The 13067-nt window shown below is 72.4% G+C and overlaps 1 protein-coding gene across 1 annotated transcript in view; it reads right to left on the bottom strand.

Moving 5' to 3' along the window:
* Positions 1-38: 38 nt before the first annotated feature.
* Positions 39-13067, bottom strand: part of PPP1R13L (protein phosphatase 1 regulatory subunit 13 like) — a 38722-nt gene continuing 25693 nt past the window's right edge. The window contains exons 2-14 of the mRNA XM_064503072.1: positions 13005-13043; positions 11416-11493; positions 11186-11319; positions 9906-10374; positions 8787-8885; positions 8306-8379; positions 7829-8204; positions 5961-6451; positions 4236-4373; positions 3148-3281; positions 2911-3077; positions 972-1171; positions 39-315 (exon numbers count right to left, since the gene is read on the bottom strand). Coding sequence (XP_064359142.1) covers positions 277-315; positions 972-1171; positions 2911-3077; positions 3148-3281; positions 4236-4373; positions 5961-6451; positions 7829-8204; positions 8306-8379; positions 8787-8885; positions 9906-10374; positions 11186-11319; positions 11416-11482 — 2388 coding nt within the window. The 5' untranslated portion in view covers positions 11483-11493; positions 13005-13043 and the 3' untranslated portion in view covers positions 39-276. The remainder of the gene's footprint in view (positions 316-971; positions 1172-2910; positions 3078-3147; positions 3282-4235; positions 4374-5960; positions 6452-7828; positions 8205-8305; positions 8380-8786; positions 8886-9905; positions 10375-11185; positions 11320-11415; positions 11494-13004; positions 13044-13067) is intronic.

The following is a 13067-nucleotide window of genomic DNA, read 5'->3' as shown; positions in this document are numbered from 1 at the left end:
CAATGTCCCCCCCCACGGCGCAGAGGAAGGAGGCGACGTGCAGGCGAAGGCTCTTTACTCCCGGCAGAAGCCAGCACCCTGCGTTGACACCGAGGCCCAGAGCGGGGACAAGGCTGGGCGGGGGGGGGACGAGGCGGGGGGCACCCGAGAAGGGGGGGCCCAGGCGTCCGAGCAGCCTGGAGGGACGGCAGAGGGGGCGGGGGGCACCGAGGCGGGGGGGCAGCTCCAGGGCACCCCCACCCGCCGCGTCCTCGGTGCCCCCCCGGCTCCGGCGCTTCAGACCTTCTTCCGCTGCGGCCGCACCCTGGGGAAGAGCTGGGAGGGGAGGGGAGGGGAGGGGAGGGGGTGTCAGTGCTGCGAGCTTCCCCCGAGGGTGCCACCCACTCCCCAATGGGGCCCTGGGAGTGCTGGGAGGGCTGTGGGTGCTGCAGATCCCCCCCAGGAGGGCCATGGGGGGGGCTGTGGGTCACCCCAGGAGGGCTGTGGGGGGGCTGTGGGGGCTGCAGGTCCCCCCAGGAGAGCCATAGGGGGGCTGTGGGTGCTGCAGGTCCCCACCCCAGGAGGGCTGTGGGTGCTGGGGGGCTGGGGGTGCTGCAGGGTCCCCCCCAGGAGGGCCATGGGGGGGCTGTGGGTCACCCCAGGAGGGCTGTGGGGGGCTGTGGGGGCTGCAGGTCCCCCCAGGAGGGCCATAGGGGGGCTGTGGGTGCTGCAGGTCCCCCCCCCAGGAGGGCTGGGGGTGCTGGGGGTGCTGCAGGGTCCCCCCCAGGAGGGCCAGGGGGGCTGGGGGTGCTGCAGATCCCCCCACAAGGGCCATGGGGGGGGGGGCTGTGGGTGCTGGGGGTCACCCCAGGAGGGCTGTGGGGGGGGGGGGGATGCTGGGGGGGGCTGTGGGTGCTGCAGGTCCCCCCCAGTGGGACCCCAGGGTGCCTGGGGGCACAGCGGGCCCCGTGTCCCCCCCCCCCGCCGCTCACCCCGAAGTAGTTCTTGGGCACGTAGCCCTCGTGGCCGTAGAGGGACCCCCACCACCAGTCGAGCTGCTCGGGGGGGTCGCGGCGCAGCACGGTGACGGGCTCGCCCTCGCGGAAGGACAGCTCGTCGCCCAGCTCGGCGCTGTAGTCCCACAGCGCGTACACCACGCCGCTGTTGAGCACCCCCATGCCCTGCTCCACCTCTGCGGGGGGGGGACGGGGGGGTCACGGTGCGACGGGGGGCACACAGCACCCCCCCAGCACCCCAAACCCCCTCACTGCCCCCCCGGCACCACCTATCCCCCCCCGCACCCCCATGCCCTGCTCCACCTCTGCGGGGGGGGGACGGGGGGGTCACGGTGCGGCGGGGGGCCATGCAGCACCCCCTGGCACCCCAAACCCCCTCATTGCCCCCCCAGCACCACCTATCCCCCCCCCTGCACCCCCATGCCCTGCTCCACCTCTGTGGGGGGACGGGGGGGTCATGGAGCCGTGGGGGGCACCCCAGCCCCCCACATTGCCCCCCCCAGCACCCTATAGCACCCCAATGGCCCTGAACCCCCCCCAGCACCCTATAGCCCCCAGCACGCTGATGGCCCTGACCCCCCCCAGTACCCTCGTCCCCCTGGTACCCTCGTCCCCCCGGTACCGCAGAGGTAGGTGTAGCAGTCGGCGTAGCCCTCGCGGTCCCCCGTCCCCCCGGTCCCCCCGTCCCCCGGTACCGCAGAGGTAGGTGTAGCAGTCAGCGTAGCCCTCGCGGTCCCCCGTCCCCCCGGTCCCCCCGGTCCCCCCGTCCCCCGGTACCGCAGAGGTAGGTGTAGCAGTCAGCGTAGCCCTCGCGGTACCCCGTCCCCCCGGTCCCCCCCGTCCCCCGGTACCGCAGAGGTAGGTGTAGCAGTCGGCGTAGCCCTCGCGGTCCCCCGTCCCCCCGGTCCCCCCGTCCCCCCGGTCCCCCCGGTCCCCCCGTCCCCCGGTACCGCAGAGGTAGGTGTAGCAGTCGGCGTAGCCCTCGCGGTCCCCCGTCCCCCCGGTCCCCCCGTCCCCCCGGTCCCCCCGGTCCCCCCGTCCCCCGGTACCGCAGAGGTAGGTGTAGCAGTCGGCGTAGCCCTCGCGGTCCCCCGTCCCCCCGGTACCCCCGTCCCCCCGGTCCCCCCGTCCCCCGGTACCGCAGAGGTAGGTGTAGCAGTCGGCGTAGCCCTCGCGGTCCCCCGTCCCCCCGGTCCCCCCCGTCCCCCCGGTCCCCCCGTCCCCCCGGTACCGCAGAGGTAGGTGTAGCAGTCGGCGTAGCCCTCGCGGTCCCCCGTCCCCCCGGTCCCCCCCGTCCCCCCGGTCCCCCCGTCCCCCCGGTACCGCAGAGGTAGGTGTAGCAGTCGGCGTAGCCCTCGCGGTCCCCCGTCCCCCCGGTCCCCCCCGTCCCCCCGGTCCCCCCGGTCCCCGGTACCGCAGAGGTAGGTGTAGCAGTCGGCGTAGCCCTCGCGGTCCCCCGTCCCCCCGGTCCCCCCGGTCCCCCCCGTCCCCCGGTACCGCAGAGGTAGGTGTAGCAGTCGGCGTAGCCCTCGCGGTCCCCCGTCCCCCCCGTCCCCCCGGTCCCCCGGTACCGCAGAGGTAGGTGTAGCAGTTGGCGTAGCCCTCGCGGTCCCCCGTCCCCCCGGTCCCCCCGTCCCCCGGTACCGCAGAGGTAGGTGTAGCAGTCGGCGTAGCCCTCGCGGTCCCCCGTCCCCCCGGTCCCCCCGGTCCCCCCGGTCCCCGGTACCGCAGAGGTAGGTGTAGCAGTTGGCGTAGCCCTCGCGGTCCCCCGTCCCCCCGGTACCCCCGTCCCCCCGGTCCCCCCGGTCCCCCCGTCCCCCGGTACCGCAGAGGTAGGTGTAGCAGTCGGCGTAGCCCTCGCGGTCCCCCGTCCCCCCGGTACCCCCGTCCCCCCGGTCCCCCCGGTCCCCGGTACCGCAGAGGTAGGTGTAGCAGTCGGCGTAGCCCTCGCGGTACGGGTCGCACTTCTCCACGGCCAGGCTGCCGTCGCTGGCGGTGGGGGCGAAGATGGCGGCGCCGTGGCGGACCAGGGCCACGCAGAGGGCCGTGTCGTTGCAGGAGGCGGCGCAGTGCAGCGGCGTCCTGGGCGGGCAGCTGTCACCGTGTCCCCTCCGTGTCCCCCCCCCCCACCTCGTGTCCCCCCCGGCCTCACCAGCCGTGGCTGTCCGGGGAGTTGACGTCGGCCCCGCTGGCGATGAGGAAGTCCACGATGGCGTAGTTGGCGCCGCAAATGGCGTTGTGCAGCGCCGTGATGCCCTCGTCGTTGGGCTGGCTGGCGTCCTGCAGCTGCCGCGCGGGCGCGGGGCCCCCTCAGCGGGGACCCCCGCTGTCCCCCCGGGCCCCCCGCCATCCCCCAGCTGCCCCCCGCCACCCCCCGGCACCTCCGGTCCTCGCCACCCCAAAGTGTCACCCCCATCCGGGCCACCTCATCTGTGTCACCCCGTCCCCCATCACCCCAACGTGCCACCCCCATCTGGGCCACCCCGTCCCCTGCCACCCCAAAGTGTCACCCCTGTCCACGCCACCCTCATCCATGCCACCCCCATCCCATGTCACCCCAAAGTGCCACCCCCATCTGGGCCACCCCGTCCCCTGCCACCCCAAAGTGTCGCCCCCATCCGTGCCACCCCATCTCCCATCACCCCAAAGTGCCGCCCCCGCCCGTGACACCCCATCTCCCATCACCCCAAAGTGCCACCCCATCCATGTCACTCTGTCCCCTGCCATCCTGAAGTGCCACCCTGTGTGTCACCCTGTCCTCCACCACCCCAAAGTGCCACCCCATCCGTGTCGCCCTATCCCATGCCACCCCAAAGTGTCACCCCTGTCCTTGTCCCCTTGTCTCATGCCACCCCGTCCATGTAACCCCGTCCCCTGACACCCCAAAGTGCCACCCCTGTCCATGTCATCCTGTCCTCCGCCACCCCAAAGTGTCACCCCTTGTCCGTGTCACCCCGTCCCCCACCATCGCAAAGTGCCACCACCATCCGTGCCACCCCATCCCATGCCACCCTGAAGTGCCACCCCATCCATGTCACCCTGTCCCCCGCCACTCCAAAGTGCCACCACCCATCCATGTCACCTCGCCATCCCTGTCCCCTCCCAGGCACCCCATCTCCACCCCCCTGCCGCCGGGCGCCTTGTCCCTGTCCCCCGGTGTCCCCCCATCCCACGCCCCATCCCCGGCGTCCCCGTCCCCCCTGGTGTCCCCGGTGTCCCCGTGTCCCCGGGGGGGCTCACCTCGGCCACGGCCTGCTGCACCACGTCCAGCTCGCCCGTGAGCGCCGCGTCCAGCAGCAGCACCAGCGGGTTGAGGCGCACGCGGCCCCTGGGGCGCCTGCGGGGCGAGGAGGGGCCGCGCAGGGCCGAGCGCCGCTCCTGCGCCCGCCCGGGCCGTCAGCGGGGCGCCCGGCTCGGGGGGACACACCCGGGGGGGCTCGGGGACACCCGGCACCGGGAGGTACCCGGGGGAGACCCTGGGGACCTTGTCTGGGGCACCCAGCACCAGGGGAGGACCCTGGGGACATCTGCCAGGGGCACCCAGCACCAGGGGAGGACCCTGGGGACCTTGTCTGGGGCACCCAGCACCAGGGGAGGACCCTGGGGACATCTGCCAGGGGTACCCAGCACCAGGGGAGGACCCTGGGGACCTTGTCTGGGACACCCAGCACCAGGGGAGGACCCTGGGGACATCTGCCAGGGGTACCCAGCACCAGGGGAGGACCCTGGGGACCTTGTCTAGGACACCCAGCACCAGGGGAGGACCCTGGGGACATCTGCCAGGGGTACCCAGCACCAGGGGAGGACCCTGGGGACCTTGTTTGGGGCACCCAGCACCAGGGGAGGACCCTGGGGACATCTGCCAGGGGTACCCAACACCAGGGGAGGACCCTGGGGACCTTGTCTGGGACACCCAGCACCAGGGGAGGACCCTGGGGACATCTCCTGGGGCACCTGGCACTGTAGGATACCCAAGAACGGACCTTGGGGACACCTCCCGGAGCGTCTGGCACCATAGGACACCTGAAGGTGACCCTGGAGGCAGCCTCCTGGGGCAGCTGGCACCGTAGGGCACCTGGGGGGACCTCGGTGACACCTCCCAGGGCACCCAGGACCACAGGACACCCTAGAAGGGACCTTGGGGACACCTCCCGGGGCACTCGGTATCCATAGGACACCTGGAGAGGCCTCAAGAAGACCCAGGGGGGCCTTGGGGACACCTATCAGGACACCTCTGAGAGCACCAGGCATCACCTGGCACCCAGAGGGACCTTCGAGGGTGCCAGGCACCGCCTGGCATCTCTAGGGACATTGGGAGGGACCATAGGGGACACTGGGCACCAGCAGGCACCTTGGGGTCACCAGACGCTGCCTGGCACCTCTAGGGACACCAGGAGGGACCATGGGGGACACCGGGCACCATTGGGCACCTCTAGGGACACCAGGAGGGACCATGGGGGACACTGGGCACCTCCAGGCACCTCCAGGGACACCAGGAGGGACCATAGGGGACACCAGGCACCTTGGGGTCACCAGGCACCACTAGGCACCTCCAAGGACACCAGGAGGGACCATGGGGGACACCAGACACCACCAGGCACCTTGGGGTCACCAGACACTGCCTGGCACCTCTAGGGACACCAGGAGGGACCATGGGGGACACTGGGCACCAGCAGGCACCTTGGGGTCACCAGATGCTGCCTTGCACCTCTAGGGACACCAGGAGGGACCATGGGGGACACCGGGCACCATTGGGCACCTCTAGGGACACCAGGAGGGACCATGGGGGACACCGGGCACCACCAGGCACCTCGGGGTCACCAGAAACCGCCTGGCACCTCCGTTCAGCCCCTTTGGGGACACCAGGCACGACCCGGGACACCGGCGTCCTCCATCCCGGCGCTCCGGCGAGGCTCCGGAGGACACCGGCCACCTCCGGGGACACCGCACGCGAGGGGCACTTACCGGGCCGGGCAGGGGGCTGCCGGGGGGCTCCGGGAGGGCGGGCGGGGGGCTGTGGCGCGGGGCGGGGGGCTCGGCGGCGGGCGGCTCGGCGGCGTCGGGCGCCGGCGGCGCCTCGTCCTTGCGGGGCCGGTGGTGGAAGAGGCGGGTGATGAGCTGCTGGTACTGCTTCTTGTGGGTGGGCGGCAGCGCCGGGCCGGGGCTCTGCTCCATGGAGCCGCGGCGCTTGAGGGGCCGCGGCATCTCGGCCAGCACCCGCGCCACCTCCTCGAACTCGGGCACCGCCTGCGCCTCGGGCGGCAGCAGCGGCTGCAGCCGCGTGGGGCTCAACGGCCGCGCCGCCTCCGCCGCCTCGCCGCCCCGCAGCAGCGTCTCCAGCTCCGGCTCCGGCTCCGGCTCCGGCTCCCGCGCCGCCGCCTCGGGGGGTCCGGCCGCCTCCGGGGGTGCCGCCGGCTCCGCGGGTGCCGCCTCCGGGGACACGGCCCGGCCCGGCCCTGCGGGGATGCGGCGTCGGCGGGAGCCCCCCGAAATCGGGGCGTCCCGGAGCCTGAGGGGTTCGGGGTGCTGGAGCCCCCCAGAGCCCCCCCAGGTCCCGGCGTGCTGCACCCCCCCATGGGCCCCCCAAAACCCCACGTATCTGAGCATGCTGGACCCCCACGGACCCCCCCCAAAACCCCACGTATCTGAGCATGCTGGACCCCCAAGGACCCCCCCCAAAACCCCACATATATCTGAGCATGCTGGACCCCCATGGACCCCCCCCCAAAACCCCACGTATCTGAGGATGCTGGACCCCCAAGGACCCCCCCCAAAACCCCACGTATCTGAGCATGCTGGACCCCCAAGGACCCCCCCCAAAACCCCACGTATCTGAGCATGCTGGAGCCCCAAGGACCCCCCCAAAACCCCACATATCTCAGCGTGCTGGACCCCCAAGGACCCCCCCCAAAACCCCACATATCTCAGCGTGCTGGACCCCCAAGGACCCCCCCAAAACCCCACGTATCTGAGCATGCTGGACCCCCAAGGACCCCCCCAAAACCCCACGTATCTGAGCATGCTGGACCCCCACGGACCCCCCCCAAACCCCACGTATCTGAGCATGCTGGACCCCCAAGGACCCCCCCCCAAAACCCCACGTATCTGAGCATGCTGGACCCCCAAGGACCCCCCCCCCAAAACCCCACGTATCTGAGCATGCTGGACCCCCAAGGACCCCCCCCCAAAACCCCACGTATCTGAGCATGCTGGAGCCCCAAGGACCCCCCCAAAACCCCACGTATCTGAGCATGCTGGACCCCCAAGGACCCCCCCCCCAAAACCCCACGTATCTGAGCATGCTGGACCCCCAAGGACCCCCCCCAAAACCCCACGTATCTGAGCATGCTGGACCCCCAAGGACCCCCCCCAAAACCCCACGTATCTGAGCATGCTGGACCCCCAAGGACCCCCCCCCCCAAACCCCACGTATCTGAGTATGCTGGACCCCCAAAGACCCCCCCCAAACCCCACGTATCTGAGCACGCTGGAGCCCCACGGACCCCCCCCAAAACCCCACGTATCTGAGCACGCTGGAGCCCCACGGACCCCCCCCAAAACCCCATGCATCTCAGCACGCTGGAGCCACTGAGACCCCCCCCAAAACCCCACATGTCCCAGTATGCTGGAACCAGCGAGACCCCCCAAATCCCACATATTTCAGCACGCTGGAGCCCCCCAGCCCCCCCCCCAAATCCCACGTACCTCAGTGCACCGGAGCCCCCCAAACCCCCCCCCCAAACCCCCCTCTACCTCGGCGTGCTGCAGCCAGGTGCCCCCTCCCCAAGCGTCTCGGCATGCCGGAGCCCCCCCCCAGCCCGCCGGCGGCTCACCTTCGCCGGGGGGCAGCGCCGGGGGGGCCGGGGCCGGCAGCGGGGGCTGCTTCGGGGGGGAGCGGGGGAAGGCGAGGGGGCCCGGCGGGAGCCCCCGGGGGCCCCCGACGCCGGCTCCGTGCTCCCAGAAGGCGTTTTGCAGCTTGAAGATCATGGAGAGGGGCAGGGGCTTGTGGCGGGGGGGCCGGGCGCCCTGGGGGCCGGGGGGGGGCATGGGGATGCGGGAGGCGGGCTGCAGCGCCGGGTGCCAGGCGCGGGCGCCGGGGGGGGGTCCGCCGCCTCGCCGCCCCCCGCCCTCGGGCCGCCGCTCCCCGGCCAGCGGTGACACCTTGTAGTTGCGGGGCAGCGTGGCGCTGTGCACGCCGTAGGCACCGTCCTGCCGGGGGGGGGGGACGAGGACGAGCCGTGAGGGACGGCGTGTCACCGTGTCCCCCCCCCTCCACCCCGGTCCGTGTCCCCCCCCCGGCCGCCGCTCACCTTGCCGTCCAGGCTCGATTCCCTCCAGGGAGCCAGCTGCAGCCCCAGGGGCTGCCGGAGCCCCTCGCCGGCGCCTGTTGGGGGGCAACGAAGGGGGGGGACCCCAGCTCGGACCCCCCCAGCACCCCACACCCCGACACGGCAGCCCCAGGTGCCCCTCCAGCAGCCTTGGAGCCCCCCCAACCCCTGGTGGCCCAACCCAGAAGCCCCCCCCAGACCCTCCCAGTCCCCCCCCCAGTTGCCCCAACACCCCCAGACCCTCCATCCCATTGGCAGCTCCATCCCCCCAACACCTCCAGACCCCCCCGAGATGCCCCCTGCCCTCCCCAGTTGGCCCCCCCCAAACCTTCTCAGATACCTCCAGCCCCTTTGGATGCCACCCTGGCTCCCCCAGACCCTGCCCAACCCCCCCCCCAGCACCCCCAGATGTCCCCCAGCCTCCCGGACCCCCCCAGAATGTCCCCCCCCCCCCCGCACTCACGGTCGTAGCCCCCCGAGCCGGACGGTTTCTTCTCGTAGGCCACGTCCAGGTCGGACTCGTTCCAGCTCTTCTGCGGGCGCCGTTTGATCACCAGGTCATCTAGGGAGAATGAGGAGGCTGAGCGGACCCCCCCGGCCCCCCCCAGCTGCACCCACATCCCCAGAGCTGGGGTCCGGGGACCCTGGGGGTCTCGGGAGAGGGGGGTCCCACCATGGGGGTCCTGGGAGGGAGCGGGGGGGCACCCTGGAATGGGGGATATCCCTGGACTGAGGCATGCTGGGACGGGATGGGGACCTCCCGCGAAGGGTTGGGGACACCCTGGAATGGGAACACCCTGGGACAGGCCAGGGACACGTGAGGGACAGGGACACCGAGACGGGGACATAACCGAGGACGAGGGCACCCCGGGATGGGACAAGGGCACCCCAAGATGGGGACATGACCGGATGGGCAGGAGACACCCCAGGAGGGGGGACATCCCATGACAGGGTCACCTCAGGATGGGACGAGCCCACCCCAGGATGGAGCTACACCAGGATGGGTTGGAAACACCCCAAAACGGGGACATCCATGACGGGACCACCCCAGGATGGGCTGAAGACACCCCAAAATGGGGACATCCATGATGGGACCACCTCAGGATGGGTTGGAGACCCCCCAAAACGGGGACATCCATGACGGGACCACCCCAGGATGGGCTGAAGACACCCCAAAACGGGGACATCCATGACGGGACCACCTCAGGATGGGTTGGAGACACCCCAAAACGGGGACATCCATGACGGTACCACCTCAGGATGGGTTGGAGACCCCCCAAAACGGGGACATCCAGGACGGGACCACCTCAGGATGGGTTGGAGACCCCCCAAAACAGGGACATCCATGACGGGACCACCCCAGGATGGGCTGAAGACACCCCAAAATGGGGACATCCATGATGGGACCACCTCAGGATGGGTTGGAGACCCCCCAAAACGGGGACATCCATGACGGTACCACCTCAGGACGGGTTGGAGATGCCCCACAACGGGCAACATCCCAGGACCAGGGCCACCCCGGGAGGGTCCCCCCATAGCATCCCCCCACCCCAAACCCCAGGGACCCCCCAGTCGCCCTTACCCTGAGCCCGGAAGGGTGCCAAGGCCCCGCTGAGGGACGGGTAGAGGCCGTGCGCCTCGTAGGGCGGCGGGGCGGGCGGCCGGGGCGACGGCGCCCGCTCGGGGAAGAACATCTGCGCCGGGGAGGCCTCGCCCGAGCGCGGCGAGCCGGCCCGGCCCGGCGAGCCGCCGAAGCCCAGGAAGTCGTAGGGGCGCTCGGCGGGCGACGAGCGGTGCAGCCGGGGCGAGGGGGCCCGGCCGGCGCCGCCCCCCCCCGGCGCCAGCCCCTCGTAGGGCACCGCCAGCACCTTGGGCCGGGGCGAGGGAGCCCGGTCCTCCGCCGGCAGGTAGTAGGAGGGCCGGGGCGAGGCGGGGCGGCCCAGCGAGTCGCCGTGGAAGGAGCCGAGGAGCTCCAGGCTCTCCGAAGCCAGGCTTTTCCGGCCGAAAGGCGAGCTGGTGCGGCTCGGGCTCTCCAAGGGGCTGTAGGGCTCCTGGGGAAGCCGGGAGAGGAGGGTTGGGGGCCCTGGGGGGTGGTGGCACCCATCGGGTGACCCCAGCACCCGTCCCACCACCTCCATGAGGTGTCCAAGGGGCTGTAGGGCTCCTGGGGAAGCCCGGAGAGGAGGGTCAGGGGCCCTGGCACCCATCGGGTGACCCCAGCACCCATCCCACCACCTCTATGAGGTGTCCAAGGGGCTGTAGGGCTCAGGGGAAGCCAGGAGAGGAGGGTTGGGGGCCCTGGCACCCATCGGGTGACCCCAGCACCCATCCCACCTCCTCCATGAGGTGTCCAAGGGGCTGTAGGGCTCCTGGGGAAGCCCGGAGAGGAGGGTCAGGGGCCCTGGCACCCATCGGGTGACCCCAGCACCCATCCCACCTCCTCCATGAGGTGTCCAAGGGGCTGTAGGGCTCCTGGGGAAGCCCGGAGAGGAGGGTCAGGGGCCCTGGCACCCATCGGGTGACCCCAGCACCCATCCCACCACCTCCATGAGGTGTCCAAGGGGCTGTAGGACTCAGGAGAAGCCAGGAGAGGAGGGTCAGGGGCCCTGGCACCCATCGGGTGACCCCAGCACCCGTCCCACCACCTCCATGAGGTGTCCAAGGGGCTGTAGGGCTCAGGGGAAGCCAGCAGAGGAGGGTCAGGGGCCCTGGTGGGTGGTGGCACCCATGGGGTGACCCCAGCACCCGTCCCACCTCCTGCATGAGGTGTCCAAGGGGCTGTAGGACTCAGGGGAAGCCAGGAGAGGAGGGTCAGGGGCCCTGGCACCCATCAAGTGACCCCAGCACCCGCCGCGGCCCTACCTTGGCCTGCGCGGCGGCAGGCGGCCCGGGGCCGTCGGTCCAGAGCGACTCGAGCTGCCGCGAGAGCTCGTCCACCTTGGCCACGGCCGTGTCCAGCTCCACTTGCTTCAGATCCATGTGTTTCATCGCCAGGGCTGGAGCAGACGGCGACGGAAACGTCCGGACGGAGCCCGGAAACATCCGACCGGGCCGGTTCCTCCCCCCCCCCCAGCCCCAACCCCCCCACTCACACTGGAAGGTGAGATCCAGCAGGTCCTGGGCGCTCTGGATCCGCTGGCTCGCCATGGCGCGGTCCATGCCGCCGGCACCTGGGGGAGCGGAGGGGGCAGCGGCGAGGCGGAGCGGGGCCCGGCCGCCCCGGGAACGCCGGGAATGCCGTCGGGAACGCCGCCAGCCCCCCGGGAACGCCGGCGCCGGGCGGACGTGTTGCGACGGGCTCCCGAGCGGCTCCACAACACTAATTACGGCGGCGGGAGGCAGCGGGTGCCGCCTGCCCCCGCGGCCGGGGCTGGGCCCCGGAGCCGCCCTGCCCCTTCGGGGGGGGGGGGATTTAGGGGGGGGGTTGCACCATGCCCTCGCTGGTGTGGGGCACGGGACCCCCCCATGGCGCTGGGGCCAGCCATTCCCCCCCCCCACAGAGAGGGGATGTCCCCCACGGGGGCCAGCTGGGCCAGGAGCTGGGTTTTTTTGGGGGGGGGGCACCCCAATTTTTGGAGGGGCACCCCACTTTTCAGGGGGCACCCTGTTTTTTTGGGAGACACCCTGTTTTTTTGGGGGACACCTGCTTTTCGGGGGGGGCACCCAGGCAGGGATGCAGCCCAGGGACAGCAGCATGGGTGGCTGAGGGGACAGCAGTGGGGTGCCCCCCCCCTTGGGGACCCCAGAAAGGGGGTTTGGGGGGGGCCCCCAGCCCCCCCCGGGGTGGGAGGGGGCCCCACGTGGCTGGTGCCCCGAGTGGCTCCGGCGGGAGACAAGCCGCAACTCGCCCGGGAGCTGGGAAAGGACCCAGGCGTCCGGGCGCCCCAGCGGCTCCCCCCTCCCGAAACGGGCCCAGGCGTCCGGGGGGGGCAGCGGGGGGGTGAGGGGGTGGGGGCCCAGGCATCCGGGGGGGCAGCCCGAGGGGTGCGTGTGCATGTCGGGGGGGACCTAGGTGTCCGGGGGAGGGGGGGAAGAGGGACGTGTGGGGCGGGGGCCCAGGCGTCCGGGGTGGGGGGGGGGGCGGGGGCCCAGGCGTCCGGGGCTGGGCGGCTCGACGCCCAATTCCAGAGCGCTGGGTCACGCGGGGGAGGGAGCCGCGGGGGGGCGGGGGGGGCCGCGCCCTGCACCCCAGGGTGCCGGGGGGGGGCAGCGCCCACGGGGGGAGCAGATCCCGCCGGGGGGGGGGGGGGCGGTGGGGCAAGAGAGGGGGGCAGATCCCGCTGCGGGGGGGGGCAGTGGGGCAGGAGGGGGACAGATTCCACTGGGGGGGGGCAGATCCGGCGGGGAGGGTAGATCCCGTCGAGGGGGGCGGTGGGGCAGGAGGGGGGCAGATCCCGCTGTGTGTGGGGGGGGAAGTGGGGCAGGAGAAGGGGACGGTGGGGCAGGAGGGGGGCAGATCCCGCTGCGGGGGGGGGGGGAAGTGGGGCAGGAGAAGGGGACGGTGGGGCAGGAGGGGGGCAGATCCCGCTGCGGGGGGGGGGATTGGGGCAGGAGAGGGGGGCAGATCCCGCCGGGGGGGGGGCGGTGGGGCAGCCCCCCGCCCCACACCGGGCTCCCCCCGCCCCACATCACCCCCCCCGTCCCGTCCCGTCCCGCCCCGGCCGAGCCCCCCCGCCGCTACCTGCCGCCGCTCCCGCTGCTGCTGCTGCCGCCGCCGCCGCCGCCGTCGGGGTCCCGGTGCCGG

The sequence above is a fragment of the Dromaius novaehollandiae genome, chromosome 34 (genome assembly GCF_036370855.1).
Source record: "Dromaius novaehollandiae isolate bDroNov1 chromosome 34, bDroNov1.hap1, whole genome shotgun sequence".
Taxonomy (NCBI): Eukaryota; Metazoa; Chordata; class Aves; order Casuariiformes; family Dromaiidae; genus Dromaius; species Dromaius novaehollandiae.
This window is presented reverse-complemented; position numbering and strand designations above follow the sequence as displayed.